Genomic DNA, 20,100 nt, shown 5'->3' on the forward strand with positions numbered 1-20,100 from the left:
CTTAAGACTCACTCACACAACTTGTTTACGAGTCAGGGAAACGGATTACTCACGGTTCATTTGTCAGATTATTTAACCATGTAGGGATTAAGACTTTAAACTAAAATCTAAAGCAAATATGCAACTCTAGTTTTGGATTTAGATCAAATAATCTTTATTTAACAAATGTACAACATAACACATGTATCAGCTACCCAAACACAAAACTCTACATGATCCATCTCACAGGTACAAAACTTTGTTGTTTTTGTACTCTCGTCTAAGACACGTTACACAAACACGTTTCTGATGCTATCTGCGTAGCACACTCTGGCTACATCCTAAATTGGGATGCATCAACACTATTTCAGCAACAACACATCCTACGTTTCAGCCCATTAACACACTCAATGAAACACCCGCGGGTTTACTTTACAGCCAGCTATTTCACAAAGAATATATTGTTTACTTTTTAGACACATTTTTCTGATCGCCACCTTCAAAAAGGCAGCTGTTGGTTTCCATTCTTTTCACAACAGCATAACAAAAGAGCTGTGGCATTTGAGGTTAAGATAATTAATCAGGTGAAAAACGTGTTGACCTGTTTTTACTGTTGTGACAATGCTGTTGGTGCTTTCAAGGACACATTTGAAATGATAAAGTCTGCTGGCAAGTGGTGATCTTTCACATGTAAATAAAACAAACAATATGCATTAAACGACCTCCATGATAGCTAGCTTGTATTCTCGGACTTTGGAAAAACAAACTAAAACTTATTACATTTTCAGATGCATGAGTGTACTTGAATGCAAAGAGCGTGAAACTGGCAACGGCAGACGCTCTTGTTCTGTCAAAAAAAAAGGTCAGAAAATCCAGTTGTACAGATTTGTGATACATTTGAAGTGGATCTCACTTTAATGTTTCAGCAGTGATCACAGACCAACATGCAGTACGAGCAGTTCTTCAATGTGTGGCCCTGTACATTATGACTCATGTGGCCATTCTGCTTCTTCTTGTTGTTGCCGTCCGGTATCGTTTCAGCCCACGCGGGCCGGGCACAGCTCGGTGCAGGTCACTCCAATAAACGGATCAGCCAATCAACGAGCATCAACTCATCCACGACTCAACGTGGTCGAGTCTGGCGAGTAGAGCTCCTCCGTGTCCTTCATCATTTGATCCCAAACAAACTTTTTGCTGGTGAAAATGTTCTTTTTCTCTCTCTCAAAGGTCTTTGCTGTTCCATCTCAGCAGAGGGACGACTACCTTTGCTGGTGAAATGATCCGTGGGGAGAGTGGAGTGAACTCCCAATGGCGCTGCACATAAACCAATCACATGAGGAGAAGAAGCTCTGTGCAGCTCTCTCAGACACACCTCGTCTACGCCAAAGTACAGATGAATAAGTGTGTATACACACACACACATATACATACACACATACACAGCGGGCACACACAGACTGCACAGTCCTCTTCAGAAAACAAGTGAGCGTTCAGTATTCACCTCCTCTGAGGGACTCTTTGTCTCTCTAGGTGTCTCGCTCTCTGAAATCTCATTTCTTCATTTTGAGGTCGGCCTCCATGGCACTACGGCGACCCCTAGTGCCTCCGTCCTGCAGCACAGAGACAGACGAGGAGAAAGAAAGGGGGGGGGGAGAAAGAGAGAGACGGGAAAAAGGAAATTCACATAAGGATGTAAAGGTCGACGGTCAGGTGGACAGAGTGAAGGGAGGCCCAGCGTCAGGCCTCCTCACGCCATTCAGCTCCGCACAAAAAAATATATAAAACACAGCAAAGTCCACCTCGGAAGGCTTCCTCTCCAAATGAAGAAACAGAAAAAAAATAACATGATGACCAAAAAAAAGAAAAAGAAGGAAGATTTCAAAATAAAAGAAGGAGAAAATAAATTAGAACATGCAAAGACACGGACAACCGCACGTAAACAGAAAAACACAGGAAACCGGCATGAGCTCATTAACCGAAGGTCGACGGAAGCTTGGCTGATGAAAGGTTACGGGAGCCTGTGTGTGTGTGTGTGTGTGTGTGTGTCTGCCTGCCTGTATGTCTGTGTGTGTGTGTGTGTGTGTGTGTGTGTGTGTGTGTGTGTGTGTGTGGTGAGGATATTGTGCCAAAACAGAACTTAAAAGTTTATGAGGGTGACAAGGACCGTGTATTCAGAGATGTGTGTGAAACTGTCAGAGAGAGGAAGAGAGAGACAAAGAGGCCTTTTAGTTGTTATCAATACCACACATCTATACAGCCCCGTGCTGGTCTGTTTGTTTGGTCTTTTCACTTTCACTTTCTTCTGTATCGCTACTTAAGTTTAGTCTTTCATTTAGCCATCACAACCTGACTAAACTGGACAACTACGCTCAACAAACAGGAAAAACAAAGAAGTGTTAGAGAAACAGTCCAAAGTCGGACATGTCTCAAGTCAAAGAGGTTGCATCGTGTTTGACCGAAAGGAAGTCTAACAATAAATACCATTGTCTTTTGTAAAAGGCCATGAAAACCTGTTTTCACTTTGAGGGATGAAGTCCTACAGAGTGACAGCATCTTCAGTTCACATTAAGGTTTCTGTATTAGTTTATATTTTTCTCTCTGGTTTGAGGTGATGTCACTTACTTCGGTGCACTGGGGGAGGGGCCTCTGTGAGGTCAATAAACACCAGTGTTACTGATTACAACTGACACTTTACGAGGAAAGGTATTGGTCGATGACGCTTCATATCTATAAAAGAGGCGCCCGGACATAGTGTAACAGACTCCTAAGCCCGCTGTGCACCAATCAGGATTCAGGAAAATATTTGAAATTGTGAGGCTGTCGCTTATCTGTCAAATCTGATCAAAGCACACGGTGCTGACGAAGCAGATCAGAGTCATCAAGAGTGTTAAAACTCTTCATCAACTATATTATGGATGTTTCTATTAACTCGGTTTCTTATTTAGTCATTAATATTTAGCCTTACAGAGGCTTTAAATCATATTAACTATAAATAAAGAGAAACTGCTTCCACTCGATACTTTTAGGGAAGTGTTTCAGAGCTTGTGTTAAATATGTATTTCAACAGAAACGGTAACACACACACACACACACACACACAATGTGCAGCTGAAAAATAAACTTAGTAAGAAAACTAAGTAAATGCAACACAGTTTGTAAATAACCTCAGACCTAGTTTGGCATTTCTATACTGCAACATATACACCGATACAGATACATCTGCCAATATCAGCTTGTCCTACTCATAAGGATTTGTTTAACGCTCCTGGAAAGGAAAAGAAAATACAATGATTGTGTTCTTTAAAGTGAGCTGTTGTTCATTTTCATGTTATCATTTTAAAATGAACTACTGGTTTTGAAAACCGTGGTAACATTACCAAAAATGTTGAAATGGGAACTGTTGAACTGTTGAATATTTACAGTTACAATATTACTGATTAACACTGATAACAGTGGTCAGTTTTAATAATAACTTCCTAGTTTTATTTTGCTTTCTTTAATAAAGTTGAACTGAATTAGAGAAAGAAAAGAGATGAGAGGTAGAAACAGATGTGTACAGAGTGTGTTACAACGTGTGTGCGTGTGTGTGTGTGTGTGTGTGTGTTTGCTTTGAGACAAGCGTGTGCGTAGCGTGGCCTGGTTCAGGTGAAATCTGAGGGAGAACCTGAATACTTACAAAGAGAGAGAGAAGGAAAGCAGGAGAGGCCATTGGGACACTGTCCTGTAGGAGGACAAACATTGGAGTGAGAAAGAGAGAGAAAACACACACGCGTGCGTGAGAAAGCAAGTTTCATACAAGTCTGCGTCAAACAGGGAAGCGCAGCGAGGAAAGAGCATCCGTTCGACCGCTGCACGGCGCGCGCACACACACACATCTCTAATATGCAGATAGTAAAAAGGGAGATTAATAAACACAGACGGATACACAGACGTAGATAAAACACACCTGAGACAATCGGGCACAAGCAGCCAAGCACACTCCCGTACACACAAACATGTGTTTAAGTCAGCTCACAAACACCACACCACATAACCATCATGGCCACTATGAAAAACACCATGACTCCCATTCAGTCCAAACACCTCCATGAACTACAGGTGTTGTTTCTAATACTGTCGGGTTCATTCAAGTTCTAAAAAAAAAAAGGTTGTGACTGTCTCATTTCAACCAAACAACAGATTCAGATATTTGCTGGTGGAGCTTTGTTTAAATACATTCTCTAAAGTAAACCATTTGCAAAAAAAATTCACCCTTAATTCTCAACTTCCTGAGAAAATGTTGCAAATTCCCAGATATTCCCCGTCTGGAACAGACGTTTCTAAATTCCATGATACTTCAAAAATACCGTGACCTACGAGAACCCTGTTAGACACGTTCAAGACTCTCTCTCTCTCACACACACACACACACACACACACACACACACACACACACACACACACACACACACACACACACACACACACACACACACACACACACACACACACACACACACGTTGAGTCAGTGACGGGCAGATGCAGACAGACAGACGTTGGTGAGGAGCGGTGCAGCCAGCATGCAGGACATGAATCAGCAGGGAAGTCAACACGAGGAGTTATTCCACTGAAGCACATCGTAGCCGAGAGGAGACGGATGTCTCAAGTGTCCCGTATGGTCAACAATGTGGCAATGATGAGAAATGCAAATACAGCGCGTGTAATCAAGTGCCCAGAGAGATCGGCATCACTGGCTCTGCTGAGTGAACGGAGGCGACACGTTAACTCATCAGTGAAGCACCATTCAGTCATAGCAGTGACCTCGGAGAAATATAAGTGTTTAGTTCCAAAAAAGGTTAGACACAAGTTCTTTAAACTCATATGTAAAAGATTCAACAGACTATGTGCTGAAGTATATCGGTCAATGCAAGTTCAAAACAGAGAGCGAAACTGTTCCTCCTATCATTTGAAGCAGGTGAAGTTGGTTTTATTCACATGAATAAATTGTCCCACATTGATGGAAGGAAAGAACACACAGTTTCATCAGTAGAGGTCGACACTTAGGGTCAAGAATACAATCTCTAGATGATAGAGAGAGAGAGAGTGATCAAACACAGAGCAGTCAGTCCAAAGGCCCCACATGTGTTAATGATGATGCGCTTAACCCATTCATAGTACGAAGCACATAAACGTCTGTAATTACGGTCAATTAAGACACGTAGAGCAGCAGTCAGGTATCTGATCAGACATAGTTTGATTAAAAAAAAAAAAAGAGAACCACACGGACTGTATGGTCAATTTAACAAATGTGACTCGAGTCCACAACGATGGCAACACGTTACTCTATGATCAGGGTCTGTGTAACACATCCATTCATCCATTCATTCCTTTGCACAGACCACCTGTTTAGGACATTTGTTACTGCACGTTTACCTTTTCATGCTGTACATTAATGTATCTTCATACACACTTAACAAAACATATCAAACTCTAAAGCTGATCAATAATAAATGTTCAAGAGCTTGATAAGTTATTTCATGAATAAAGCCTTTATAACCATAAAAACCGTTAAACTTTTTTTTTATAAATAACTGTCCCGTGTGACCTTTCATCACCTGTAAACAATGACACGATTAGAGCCACACAGGTGTTTTCAGTTACTCTGATTAGACCACTTTGGTTTAAGTTGAGTGGAGCTACTAGTGGACAGTTTCCTGAGATCACTCCGTATACCAGCGTTATTCAAATGTGTTGTTCAGGGGGCCACATTCTCATAAAGCTAAGGGCCCGGGGACATTTCTCTGAGCTATTGACCCACTCAATCTCTCTCTGGGCTTAAGAACCAACGCCTTTCTTCCTTCTGCTACTTTGTGTTTATTTGGTAGCATGTTTGACATACACTCCAGATAGATCTCTGCTATCACCGTGGGCACCTGGTTATGTGTTCAAATTAAGGGTTCTATGAAAACAAGAATGCATCAAGAACAATATATCGTGAGCACGTTTCAGAGCAAAATAGATGAAATAGTTCCCCCATCATCCAAAATGTCTTCCTTTTGACAGTTTCGAACATTTACAGTGAAATGAGTTGGAGGTTTATTGACTGCTTTGCCAGACTTTTAAGGGAATCCTAATTCGTCCCCCAACAAGTCGCCCAACCCACCTTCTCAGCCGGCTCTCCTGGCTTACGGTTTCCCTCCCTGCCGCGGAGGCTCTTGGCGGAGATGGCGCTCTCCGAGGTCTGCATGATGAGCTGGGTGGCGAGGAACTGCTGGACGTGCTCCAGGACGTCACGCTGCATCTCCAGCGCCATGTGGTACACGTCGTGGTCCGACGAGTTGTACATGACGGCATTCTGGAACATCAGCATGATGTCGCGCTGGAACTCGGCCGTGGTCCGGATCACGCCCGACTCAATGTTCTTCTTGATGGCCGACAGGTCCATGGGTCTGGAGCAGCAGGGGACGTTATGAAACGTTTATCCAAAAGGGCAAGTAAGTGCTAATTTGATTTTAAAAAGAGCGAGCGATTGTGTGTGTGTGTGTGTGTGTGTGTTCTTACCTGTGTACGATGCTATGGTAACCAGGCGCGATGTCATCTGACACGGGCTGCAGGAAGACGCTGGCATACCTGAGAGAAACATGAATTCATGAAACCGTAAAAACTTCCCTTTAACTGTTGGGGGAGATGGTTTTGTTCCAGAAAATGAATTTTTATATTTATTTATATATATATATATATCTCAAATAATTTTGTAGTCAAAACCCCAGTATTTTAGGTTGGCCAAAAAGCACAAAAAAGCAACAAAATGCTGAATAAACAACTAGTAGACAATAGAGTTCAGTCCAGAGCTAAACTTGTGTTCCTCTCAGTTATTAGCCACGATTAAAATGATTCTCGTCTCAGCTTCTGTTGTACTTACGGGGAACAAATATCGGAAAACATACATAAATATTTGTTTATAGTGTTTGGCCTGCAGCTACCATTGAAGACACCGTGGTCAAGTCCTTGGTATTGTTTCATGGAATGTGGGAGTTTTGATGACTTTAGGAGGAGTTCACCTACGAGTCATCACGTGCACACAGTGGAGTTCTGCTTTTAGGCAAAATTATACAAATGCATTAATAAAAAAAAAATGTTTTAGGGGTGTTGCGGTTGCGCTGCAGGCGTAGCACTCGTGGCCTGAGTATTTTCTAAATCTGCTGAATACAATCAGGACGGTTGTGTGACAACCTTAAAACATGTGGCACTAAAAAAACTCTTGAGATTGAGTATTTTGTCCAACAAAGACTTTGATTCATTGCTGAAGTTGAGGCATTGCAAGAAGCTCCACCTGTGGTTGGCTGCGGCTCTCCACACCAGCATAATGGCTTTCTTCCAGATCTTCTGGGCCTGCACTGCCTCCTGGTCCTCACCGCATGTAGATCTGAACCAGAGAGAGAGAGAGAAAGAAAGAGGGGGGAAGCGAGGACAGAGGGGGAACAAAGAGAGGATTGGGAAGTGCACGGTGAATGGAAACAAGAAGCAGAAGAGAAATCCCCAGTGGCAGAGAGGCAAGTGGAGACAAAAGTACGCACTGTTAGAATGTTCAATGTCAGCAGCCAGAGACCGCGTAGCTCGGAGGAACGGAGCCCTAATGTGACTCAGAGGTCAACGCTCATGACAAATGCAAGCTAAGCTTTATCTGGTTTTAAATCAGCAAAAACGCTTCGCTGCGGTAATGGCAGAGGTTATCATCGGACACGGCTCTGGAGTTACACAAGCCACTTCCCCACTGAACATCACCCAGTAGATAGAAATGGTGACTATGACACAATCATCTCATCGCTGTCCTTTGTGCGACCGTGAACACGCGCGTGGAAAACCTACAGCTGGGAAGACGAGGCCGGGCTGCTGGCCAGCGAGTCCGCTGTATAGTGCTGCGAGGGCGGGCCGTAGCCATCTTCACTCTCGCTGGCTGCCCGCTCCACCTCCGACAGATAGGGCCCCTCCCCCTCCCCGCACTCCTCCTTCAGCTCCATCCCTTCTTCTGGGTAGCCCTCACTCCCCGCCTCCTCCTCCTTCACCTCCTGGATTCAGGAACACACATGTATTGGGTCAAATGGCTGTGTTTGACAAAAGGTTGCGCGCGCGTGTGTGAGTGTGTGTGTGAGTGTGTTACCTTGGACTCTCTCCCGGACACAGAGCTGTCCTCAGAGTCTGTGGGACAGAAATGAGAAGAGGATTAGAAAAATATGAATACATCAGCATCATTTCTGTATGCGTGCGACGTGACACCACCCACCCAGGCATGGCGGGTTGGGCTCCGGCTGGCTCCATTCCTCTCCTTCGCTCTTGACCGTCGCCTCAGGGGCCTCCTTCCCTGCCGCCCCCTCCTCAGCAACCTCGCTTCCCGTTGCGCCGTCGTCAGAGGCGACAGAAGAGGTGACATCACTTCCCGTTACCTCGGGTCCGTCACAGTTTCCCTTGAGCTGCTGTTCTCTTTTGATTTCTGCTTGGTTCTGGGTCTCTATGCCGGCGGGAATCAGGGCGGACATTGCGACCACATCCTGAGGCTCCTGAGTGGGATCGGAGTCTTGGGCGGCGGGCGGCGGGTCCGAAGCCTTCAGCTCCTGGGTCTCCCAGGGGCCGGGGAGGGTGTGTCCCTCGGAGACGGCCTCTTCACACAGGGAGAGAGCTGCTTCCACTGCCGCCGCATCCAAGGCCTCAACAGAGTCGTCGACCTGGGATGAAGGAGGGGAGGGCAGAGAGGACTGAAGACTGAACTAGTACACGGCCAATATGATCTAAAATGTTGCTTTTGCTACATAACGCCATACCTAGAGGTCTTTTTCTGCACTCAGAATCACTGTCTATTAGGTGTCTACTATAACTTTCATCACAGTTACTCACTTAAGTCGAACATACTCCCCAATTAACACGAATAAAAAAAGGCTCTGATCATCGTGGTTCTTGCCTCTTTAATGGTGAATGAGACAAACTGATATGGAGACGTATAATATAAAAAACACAGTATGTACCTTCTCCTCTATGATGGCAATGATGTCTCCCACTGTCTCCAGGTCCAACTCGTCTCCCATGTAAGCTACGGGGTCCTCTTCTACCAACCCGGTCTCCTCGCCGAGCTCTGCCTTCACTGCAGCTTCCGCTTCACCGTCTGCAAACAAACGAGAACCATGAACCGTGAACAGTGCAGGCCGAGATCCTTTATCCTCCATCTATTTATGTCACAGAACGCGTGTATCTGTGTGCACTAGTGGTGTAACGGATCACGGATCGGTCCGGGTCAGTGAACAGATATAAAGCAGTAGTGCGTTCACGTGAACGGAGCACGTTAGAAGCATTTAACGGTGGAAGTCACGGCGAGCGGAGGAGCTTCAGAAGCCCCCCGGCGTCATTGAAGTCGCAAGTTTGGGAGCATTTTGTCTTCCCTCTAACTTATAATGACGGATAAGGGTGGCGAACAAAAGCGTTATTTGCTTTAAGTGTTCTTGAAGTTCTTTAATTAATAAATGGAAAGCAAATTTATATTTGGCTCCTCCCCTTTTTCTTTGCTGATCCGAACCGTGACTCAAAAAACCGCGATCCGATCCGAAACCGTGAGGTTTGTGATCCGTTGCACCCGGAGTGTGCACGCAGCACGCACAAACAGCTCTGCAAAGTGTTTTCACCTGTGATGACCGCGTGACCGGGTGGTAAGGCAGTGGCTGCGGTGGCAGTCTGAACTCCGTTGGTGAGGCTTCCAGCAGAGTCTCCCTCCCCAACCTGACATCAATAAATAACACAAACGTGTAAAGAGTTTGAATCCAGCGTCGCTAGGAAAAAATAAAAGTTCAAAAATATTCATTGGACATTAAATCAGAATATTGCAGTCTGCCTTTAAAAGAAAGTCAGTGAATGAATGCACGTATGTAACTATATAATAAAGATATAATCTCTGATGTTGGTATTACAACATGTGGCCATATCCAAAAGACTGTACGGTAAAATAAGAAAAGCCTTAAAAAGCTGCATAGCAGTCCTGGATAAGCTCATTAAGCTTTACCAGTTTACGTTCAGGTTTATAGTGGCATTCTATAGATTGGTGTTCACAGTGTATATCTTTGAGGCGTTTATGATGCCTTGCACGACGTCATATCATTTTTCATTCCTGGGCATTCTTGTACTTTCGGATGTTGCGATCTAATCTGGCTCTCACCAGGCGGGGGCTGGCCGAGATGAGGTTGCCCTTTTTCAGCAGCTCTGACAGGAGAGGGGAGGGCGGCGGCGTGGCCTTCTGGGTCAAGAGCCTCTTCTGTGGCGAATCATCTCCTTGAGCGGCCAGGCCTCCGTCCTTGGGCCCCAGGCCCGGAGCATCCGACAGTGGTAGGAACACTCCGACCCCCTGGGCCTGGCAGAGGCAGCAAAGAGTCAGTGAGAGCGGTTGGCACAGTGAGCTGCAGTATCTCAACCATCTCTTTTCAGGAGAAGCCGGCAGCACCAGAAACACCACAATGCGAGATGATCTTTTCCCCATTGACTCATTGGAGATACAGATAGGCACTTTGGTGGAGTCTGTCGTTCTGAAATCATTCTCAAGTTACATTACTGAAAGCAAACACATCAAGGACTTAATGTATGCGACAGCCTATTACAGTGAAGCCTGAATTAAACTTCAGTGTGTCAATTTCAGTGACTGTGAAATTCCCTTCATAATAAAACATTGTTTAAAAAAAAGATGGCGTAGAGAAGGTGGAAATGTTTCAGCTGGATAAAGAAAACCTTACGTAACATATTCTTCTCTCTGTATCGGCAGTATTCTTGTGGTATCTCATCACCGCTACATGACTGTAACTACATAAGGCCAACACTGCTCTATTAGAGGATGTTCTTACAACTGAGTGGGAGGTGGTGGTGGTGGTGGTGGTGGTGGTGGTGTCATCGGAGGCAACACCTCCTGTATCCATGGGCGTCGCGGGGACCAAAGAGTCAGCCAGAGAGTCCACGGCGGGGGGGCTGGCACCCAGAGGAGAACGCACAGTTACGCTGGGCAGACGCTTCGGTGTGTTTTTCAATGCCTGACGTGCTGTGATGGACAGAGAAGACCAGGAAGAGAGAATAAATAAAAAATTGTGTTAGTTTTTTTCTTCAAGGATTCAGAGAAACAATCCCATGTCAAGTAAAACAAATAAAATAAAGTAGGGGGCCGGGCAAAGTATTCTAGTAGTTTCAGATTTGTTGCATATAAACTGGAAAAGTCATCACTGGAATATAAATTTGACGTACTATTTCACAAACGTTATGAATAGAATGCTGTTAATCCTTAACATAAAGAGCAATGTGTCTGACACTCTACGCAGTATAACAACACTGCAATTACTATGAAGTTTATGAAATGTTTATCTCGGCAAAGTAGAAGACGTCATTTCTGTAAATACTACTACTAGTACTGTGTTTTGATGCAACTTCAAACTCTGTATGCCAGGTCATGTGAGGGGAGCGTGTGTCAACACCTACCACAGAGATGACCAAGATGTTCTCTGCAAATACTCACATGAGCCAAGATATTTTGAACCTACCTTGGTACGCTGTTTCTGTGGCTTTCCTCTTCTGTTCCGCCTCCTCCTCAGCCTGCTTCTTCTTTCTGGAGGTTGGAAAATCACAGTTTAACAGACTGAGAAGATGGAATATAGGAGGGGGGTAATATAACTATAGAAAGCAGACAGATGGGCATTTTCTCTGGCAAATTTCTGTCATGGTGGCGTTGAATGAAAAAGTCGGGGGATCATCAAAGTTATTAAAGTCCAACAGACACTAAATAGCATTTTTTTTGTAACTGTTTTTCTACAGCATGCATATCGTGCTCTGTTTATCTCATGTTGGTATCTGTTGTTTTATCAAACAGAGGAACTGATAAAGAGTCTCACAGTGTGATCTCTGCCCACAGCTCCTTCAGCTGGGAGTCCATGTGACCCGTCTGTATCAGATCCACCTTCTTCAACTTCCTGCCAGGACAGAAGGCACAGACGGGTTAAAGACCACGGCTCGCAATCAAATGCATGTTACGATATTTCATTTGAAGTGTGTATGTACCGGTACTGCTCTTGTGTGTCTCGCAGTAGTTTTTTCAGTTCCTCTATCCTCTCTGTGGTTAGCCGACGCACGATGACATCTTCAATGGTTTCGACCACCTCACCCTTCTCCCCCCGCTTACGCCTGGAGTATAGGAGGGCAAAAGCACTTTAAGTCAACTCACTCAATGGTTAAACCTGTGTTAACAAACAAAAGAGACAACACATTATCATAATTCTGCATATAGGTGTTTGGCTACGTCTGTGTTAGAATACTGACTTGGGTGCTTCTGTGGCCTCTAGCAGCTCGGAGTATTGTGAGGCACAGTGCTGGGGAACGGAGAGAAAGCTTGTTATCCTGAGGCACATTTTGGCCACAGCCTGAGAAGAACTCGGCATAGTTAGGGGAAAATTATTTGTAGGTTTGTAGATTTCTCACCTTCTGTGAGAACCAGTCAGGTGGACGGCCAGGCTCTGAGAAAGGCTTGATGGCTCTACTTACAGACACCCTGGAAGACGGAGAGAAATTCCTCAGAATAAACACACATGTTGAGAAAACAATCGGAAAATACATTCATGTGGAAACTGAAGATATGCATTCAAATTGGGAATAAATGAAGACAAGTGAAAGTGAAATCCAGGGTATTGTGGGGGGAAGAAAGTACATTATACATAGTATATATGTAAGTGGCCCAAGTCTGACCCCTAGTGGTGAGACTTGAGACTAACAGCTTTAACAGGACACATACTGGTGTCTTTGCCCCATGTCCTCAAAGATGGACACAGATAATGTATGGCAGCTAATATGCTACTTTAAATCCAAGTGTGTATAGACATGAATGAATACCTGGGTGCTTCTACAATACTGTTTTCATATAATATAATAATCTGCTGTAGCTGCCCAACAGATGGACTAATACAACAGACAGGCATCTGCCTGTGTTCTGATGGCCTATGGCTGCCCCCCTTTGTGAATGGCAAAAGCAGGTGAATAAATATATTGAGCAGGTTTTTTTTCTTACCAGTTTTGGTCGCCACTCCTCATAACAGAGGAGGCCAGGCACAGTTTCTCCCTGACGGACCAGGGCTCCGTTGGTCCCACATTCAGTATCTTGTGTTCTGTGAAACACGTACAAATATACAGTGAAGTCATAACACGTCCAGGTATTCTTAGCAGCCTCTGGCCTGTTGCTAGCTAACATAAATGCGTTATGTCAGGGCACAAACAATGAGCAATTAAAGTCCACATAGCAGTAACATTGTCTACTGTCATAGTTGGTAAATCAAGCTCTTTCATGTCAGTGTCTACGTTAACAAACTGTCATCTCAGGTAACTTAACGTTATGTGTTTTGTTTTTATTCCGGGGGAATTTGTTTACGGTAGCACACACCAGTTACTATAAAATGACGGTCTTTATCCTCCATACGACCTAATTACACTACTGTCTGAGATGTATTAATGATACAAATATAAAACGTATGACAGCCAGCAGCAACAGCGCTGGAGTGCACTGTAGTCTTGTAGGTTTTTATTTTTTATTGTTTGTCAAAGTTCGCTAGCTAGCTACAGTTAGCTAGATTGTTTATAGTAATTTGCTAGCTTGCATCGTATTTAGAGGATGCTTCTAATACTGTAGCACTTCGTATATTACGTATATTATAAGTACGGGGGCTTAAATGCAACAACTAACCAAGCCATGGTTCTGCAGACAATACCATACACTTAACATTTGCTACAAATTGAAACAGTAACGGTAACGTTAGCTTAGCAGTGTTGATTAGGGGGGACACATTCACGAGACACACACGACTACACGGCGTAACGGTTTTTTTCATGCAACGACCCTACTTGGTTCGACCAAACTAAATGAACTGCAATGTTTGGAGTGTGTTTGCTGATATATTTGTTATGAAATCAGGAAGAAAATAGAGAAAGATTTCTAAAATATTACTCACTGCCGATACCGCTCGCCATTTCTTTTGTGACAAGGCCGTGAGCACAACTTCCGCCGGACAGGTTTCAGTGGTACACAAATGTTACGGTAAAAAAAAAAAGAGAGACAAAAATACTCAGAATGCAGCTGCAGTCAGTAGAGCGGAAAAGGACATATCTAAAAGTGCTTGTTTAGGTTAAGTTTTTAAAAAGCAGGACGTTTTTTGATATTTCAAGCCTACTCAGGAAAAGGTTGATAGGTTTCTAGTGTATGTTATGATAGTAGGCCTACCTAGTAGGTAACATCTCATAATGGCTGCTGTGTCTCCCCTGAGTTAAATGGGAGTAAAAAAAACAGACCACATCTAAACCAGACGTGTTACACAAGCAGATACTAATGTGTCTTGCAAAACAACAATGAACAAAGAGAAAAGTGTGAGTTATTGTTGTGAGCAGGGCTGTCAGGATTTGTTTGACATACTGAGGTGAGGAAGTTCCCCATTTATACTTGTTTGGGCCGACACCAAAGAAAAAAAGTGAATTCTTCTGATGTATTTTTGTCCACATTCTCTTTATGTATTGAAATGGACAGATCCTATTTTATATAAATGTTATCTCTCTAAGCGATTGGTCTGAAAGTGAAAGGGCTCGCTACATTGTCAGGAATATAATTCTGGTGGTGACATACTAAATCGTTTTTAATTTCTATGATTTCATTTAATTTCCTGTTTGCTTTAGCTAAAAACACTTCAACTTAGATATAGTGAGTCTAATGCATATCAGAATCAACTCAAAGCAATTTATATTTGTAGAATACAGACATCTCCATAAATCATTTAAATCCCCAAATGTCCATAACAATACATCGGACACGACCTTTGTCTTGGTTGTGATTTGTGGTCACTATTGGACCTTCAGCATCTGTGGTAATCCCACCGCTGAATGAGGATGAAAAGAACTACTAAACTTGTTTAAGCAACTAACTGTTGTTCAAGGTTCAAGGTGTCATTGTTTACAACACATTAGTAGTCCCCTCCATGCTAAACACACAGACAATGTGTACGATATTCAAATATTGGATTTAGAATAAAACAAACAATAAAAAAGAATTAACTAGATAGAATAGATTTATATTTAAAAGGAATATGTACAATATGAGGATCACAAATAAATTATGCCTGTATTACTATTACTTGAGGCACTGTGAGGTAGAGAGACAGCCACACTGGACACACTGTGTAGAGGGAAAGACGTGGGAGCAGCTGAACTGGACTTCTGCTTCACCTGAGTGATGATCGGGACACATCCGATGACCTAAAGTCAGCATTCATTGATTGTTCAGTAGACGGACGTCTGATAACATGCGACATGTTGATAAAAAAATACATAGAAATGCAAAGACAAGTGTGAGAAAAAAAGTTTAGCTTCAGCTTTCTGAAACAGGCCTTAAGTTTAGCCATTGCATGCCAGCCCTGACAGAAAGCTCTACAAACAATGTGTGATGTGTGAACTCCCATGTTTTTTTATTATACAAACACACTAAGTCAACGGTGTTGACAGTCTTACTGTATGTTTCTCAGAAGCAAAAATATAAAACATCAGCTTCATTTAGACTCCAGTTTCAAAATGCATCATGTCGGGACTACTTTTCACACTATTGTGACTCTCAGTTCAAACTGACAATCAAGAGTGGTGATAAAATGAGACCAATCACAACCGTTTAAATATTGGCAGTCTTTATTTCAACAAGACTAAGAAATGTTGTTTAATATACATTTTCTCTTACAATTTAACATCTATCTCATCTTGTTTTTTTCCATAACATGTAGGAGATACTCTGACAAGTAAAAATCTGATGTACTGTTATGGCCTCTTTTAGAGACATCTAAACCGGCTGCTCTTTATTTACACTGTATTTTTTTCTCTCTCTCTCTCCTCAGAAAACGAGTCCTCTTCTGTTCTTGTGGGCCAGAAGGCTGATGGAAGGGTTTTCACCACCTGTCCAACTCAACTTGTACGTCGCTAGACTGAAGTTGCTCTGTGGATCAAATGAACAACATCCCAGCAGCCGGGGCCATCTCCCCGCCGGCTGGAGAACGCTGCTGCCCCGGCCCGCAAGCACAGACATTTACCATCATCATCATCATCATCATCATCATCATCATCATCATCATCATCACCCAAAAACTTTTCCTCCCACTCTCAGAAAGTTGGGTTTTCTTCACACTCGACACATTTCTTCCACATGACGCGAACACATGCACAAGCCCCGGTAGAAATGTTGGTGGAACACAAAAAAAAACCTAAAAACAGGAGAACTGAATTGGACCGGTCGCACGCAGCGGTAACGCCGGATCAAGCTGCTGAAGCACCGCTTCGTTGTTTTGAAATGAAAAGCGTCAGGATTTTATGTCGTTCCTTTAAAGTCAGATTCTTAATATCGATTTCCTCGTTGATTTGGAAGTCTGTTCGTTGGTTACATCACTTTTTTTTTGAAGAAAATTTCATGTAAGCTTACAATCAACCTGTCAATTTCAAAGCCGAACAAGAGGCACAAAGGTTGTGTCCAGTAATTACCAACTGGTTCAGACCTGCAGACGAATGTGAAACAGGCGAAACCGTTTCAATCTTTCACTAAATGCATACTCAAATCTGATCAATTCAATCAATTACTCTGAGAAATGAATTACTGTCACCTAAGTTTTGCATGTGGAAACATTTTGAACGCTGTATCTATGTTGGTTCTAAACGCATGTTTACGAGGACGTTAGAATACGTGCATAAGTTACTGTACAATAGCTACATGATGCAGCGTCATTTTAGAGATGAAATGGCCAGCTAATGCAACTTACAGACCCGGTTATAACATTAGAAGATATAGAAATCCTTGTGTTGCGCTCGTCAGCTGGAAACGATATACTCTTAACACCCTACAGGGAATCAGAGCACATAAAAGATACAAATCATCAATCATCAACATCTATATTCTTTTTTTTTTTTTTTTTTACCTCAAGAAGTTGCTAATAATGTACCAAGGTAAACAGAAAAATAGATCAGGCACCATACATTGCATTCCTTTTGGTAGCACTTGTGACTAAACTTCAACATTCCACCTCCAGCTGAAATGATGAGACTGAGGGTAGGTAGATCAAATGGTCCAGAGTTCATTTACACCGACTCACGCCGGTCAGGAGGCACAAGTGTGTGTTATGGGACGGGGGACGTGGGCAAAAAAAATGAAAAAGAAAAGAAAGGAGCACCAAAAAACTGTTCACACTGACCACAAATGCCCCCGATATCTGTGCACATCGTCCTCTTCCACCACCTAAACTAGCAGTAAAATCCACTGTAGTACCTAATATATATCTTCATACCAAAAATAGCTAAACATTACAACACCTCTTCGACATAAAACCCTGTATTAAAATAACCTTTTTCTGGATTTCATTTGATCAAAGCGGTCTTTTGTTCCTCCTCTCGCTTTTTGAACGTACGCGTCGCCACCTTCTCTTCTCAATCGAGTGAGACTGTATCGAGTCAGATCCTCTGTGCTGACCTGAGCTTACAGTACCAAACAAAAAGGCCATTCAGGACTCGTCAGCTCTGCCTTCTTTTGGGTTAATGCCGGGTGGGGGAGTCCTTCTCCCTCCACGCCGGTTACCTTTCACCAGGAACGCCGGCCACACGTCTCCACTCCACCAGACCCGTTCAACTCAACATCACTAGATTGCATCGACTGTGAGAGCATGCGTGAGGTACGACCTTTACTATTGAACTGTTTGCGCTGAGGAAGTAAAATTAAAAAAGTATTTAGGAAAGAAAAAAAAGAAAAGCTAGGTTGTGATAATGCTCATAGCAGACATACGATATGCACATTTGGGCTCGCAGAGCGCCCCAAAAGCTCTTCTAAAGGACGATTCCATCTCCGGGTCGAACGTAAATACCTGTGCTGTGACTTTCTCTCGCTGTATTTCAAAGAGACGAGAAGATGTTCAGCGTCTCTCCGGAGCGAACAAAAAGCTCCGACTGTGCCCCCCCCATCAACAGCTAACTCCCTCATTTCTGTCTGTCTGATGTACGCAAATGTATAAATGCACAGACGCAAAACATTCACAGTGTGCGCAATCGCATGATCGTTAACGTTCATAACAACGATCTCCGGATAACGGAAAGAAGGAACATCCTCAGAAATATGAAGACGTGTTCCCACCACAGGCACTCGCTGTTCAACCAAACATCTGGGAAACTATTTAGATATCGGATGGCGATCGCCGAAGAAGGCACAAAAATGTATTATGAGATTAAACTGCCAAAATAAGACAATTGTATGACGTTTGTGTTGCTGCAAGCAGAACCATAGTGGAGCTCCAACAGAGCCGGGAGGAGTAAAGGCTTATCTGGGAGGGGGGGGGGGGAGAAAATTGTATTCCTGTACACTGATGTCCTTAAAAACATACAAATAATTAAAAGTGAAGTTATTGTAATATTAAGAAGAGTCCCCCCCCCCCCCCTCCCCAAATGGCGGACAGTCCAAGGTCCTGAAGGCAGTCTTTTTAAAGTCTCTGACAGTTTCTCCTCCTTCGCTCCGTCATTCCTGGTCGTTCTCTTCCTCTTCTTGCCCAGCCAGTTTTATCTCAAGTGGGGGGCGAGCAGGGCCAGGGCCAGCCCGCAGAGCGCCAGCGCCATGCTTCCCTTTGAGGCGACCCCCCCGCCTGACGGTAGGGTCTTCACCACCTGATCGACGATGGGCTCGTCGGGGTTCGGCGGAGTGGAGAAGTAGATGTCCGTGTCGCAGGGCGGAGAGTCGCAGCCGCTGCCGCTCTCCTCCCCTCCGCTGCTGCTTTCCTCATCTAGAATAAAAAAAGAAGAAGAAGAAGAAGAAGAAGACGACACGAGGGGTCAGACGTGTTCAACTTGATTATTATGTCATGAAGAAAGCCGTAAAGCGCGTCAACCATCCTCACCGTTATCGATGGAGATGTCGTTGCCGCTGTGTGCAGCTTTGAGCCAGCTCGTCATTTCCTTCAAAGCCGCAATCTGACTGCGGATCACAATGTCTGGCTTCGTTATGTCCACCTCCACGTCCGGGTTCGACACCTGATTGGCCAGGCCGTTGCCAATGACAACTGACTCGTACCTATGTGGAGTGAGAATCAATATGAGCCGAGATGTCGGATTATTTTACGACACTTTAAAAGCAGTGAAATGTAGATTGTGTGTGTGTGTGTGTGTGTGTGTGTGTGTGTGTGTGTGTGTGTGTTTATTTATCTTACCTGCTTTTTGCGGTTCCGTTCCAGCAGTCGTCCCCAGGTGCGATCCTCTCACCGGCACAGACGGTCTCTGGCAACGTGGACCAGAACTTTTTTGCATTTTTCAGCTTCTTCTTCACATCGGTTATCTGCGTTGAAAAAATAAAACAGTAAACGTCAGACTCAAAAGGCAAAGCAGCAGGACCAGGGTTGTGCTCTGGGTCTTTCCTCGTCCTTACCAATCGATCTAAACTCGTCCCAGCAGCGGTGGTGGGTCTAGCATCGGGACTGTAAGGGCGGAAGCGTCCGTTGAAGCCTGTATCTTTGACGGAGCGCGCGGAACGGAAGGCCATGCTGGCTTTGGGCTGCCCACATCCTTGGAAAACCTGTCAGAAATGAACAAGTATCCAGTGAACTTCATGGAACTGAGCTCTTCATTTTCTTGCCTTTCTGTATTTAATGATACTGACCTTCTGCGACACTTGCATGCTGTTCTCCTGCATGTTCATGATGGCATCTGAAATCTTCACGTCGATGGGATCCATGACGGACTCAAAGTTAAAGGGACCTTCGAGCCTATCTGCTAGACTGAGCATGGCATCTGAAAACCAGAACATAGAATTAACAAGAGAACAACAAATGGAGTCATTGAGGAATCTGATTTTTTTTAAAGCTTGACGTTACAAAGAAACTGCCACTAGGGGGAAGCACATGCCCAAGAGGAGACGGTGAACCAGTGAACCTGGAGCCCTCAGACCATGGCAGAGTAAAGCTGCTGCACGGCGAGGAGGCGGCAGACAGCGGACGCCTCCGCAGACAGCAGCAGTGTCAGCAACGGACGCATTTAACGGTGGTGTAGAAACCAGGAAACGTCTTTTGTGACGCGAGTCGTCTAGAATAAATATAACG

At 44.0% G+C, this 20,100-nt stretch overlaps 2 protein-coding genes across 3 annotated transcripts in view; both read right to left on the minus strand.

Moving 5' to 3' along the window:
* Nucleotides 1–137: 137 nt before the first annotated feature.
* brd8b (bromodomain containing 8b) lies at nucleotides 138–14,007 on the minus strand. Of its 2 annotated transcripts, none has more exons than XM_079167217.1 (18): nucleotides 13,966–14,007; nucleotides 13,032–13,128; nucleotides 12,449–12,518; nucleotides 12,290–12,339; nucleotides 12,032–12,154; nucleotides 11,866–11,943; nucleotides 11,518–11,582; nucleotides 10,837–11,024; nucleotides 10,158–10,349; nucleotides 9,631–9,724; nucleotides 8,980–9,116; nucleotides 8,244–8,682; nucleotides 8,121–8,158; nucleotides 7,829–8,028; nucleotides 7,293–7,385; nucleotides 6,521–6,589; nucleotides 6,123–6,408; nucleotides 138–1,589 (listed from the first exon to the last, which is right to left on the minus strand). In XM_079167217.1, exons 1-18 carry the CDS (start codon nucleotides 13,982–13,984, stop codon nucleotides 1,530–1,532), a joined length of 2,298 nt encoding a protein of 765 aa, XP_079023343.1. In that variant the 5' UTR covers nucleotides 13,985–14,007; the 3' UTR covers nucleotides 138–1,529. The 2 variants fall into 2 exon arrangements, with proteins under 2 accessions (XP_079023343.1, XP_079023342.1); XM_079167216.1 differs by having other exon boundaries at nucleotides 10,834–11,024.
* A 2,885-nt stretch (nucleotides 14,008–16,892) lies between these two features.
* The window catches only part of gpc4 (glypican 4), a 6,962-nt gene continuing 3,754 nt past the window's right edge, over nucleotides 16,893–20,100 (minus strand). The window contains exons 2-6 of the mRNA XM_079168193.1: nucleotides 19,662–19,792; nucleotides 19,431–19,577; nucleotides 19,216–19,340; nucleotides 18,907–19,079; nucleotides 16,893–18,792 (exon numbers count right to left, since the gene is read on the minus strand). Of these exons, the coding sequence (XP_079024319.1) occupies nucleotides 18,572–18,792; nucleotides 18,907–19,079; nucleotides 19,216–19,340; nucleotides 19,431–19,577; nucleotides 19,662–19,792 (797 nt within the window). The 3' untranslated portion in view covers nucleotides 16,893–18,571. The remainder of the gene's footprint in view (nucleotides 18,793–18,906; nucleotides 19,080–19,215; nucleotides 19,341–19,430; nucleotides 19,578–19,661; nucleotides 19,793–20,100) is intronic.

Source organism: Pholis gunnellus (assembly GCF_910591455.1).
Source record: "Pholis gunnellus genome assembly, chromosome: 10".
NCBI classification, from domain to species: Eukaryota; Metazoa; Chordata; class Actinopteri; order Perciformes; family Pholidae; genus Pholis; species Pholis gunnellus.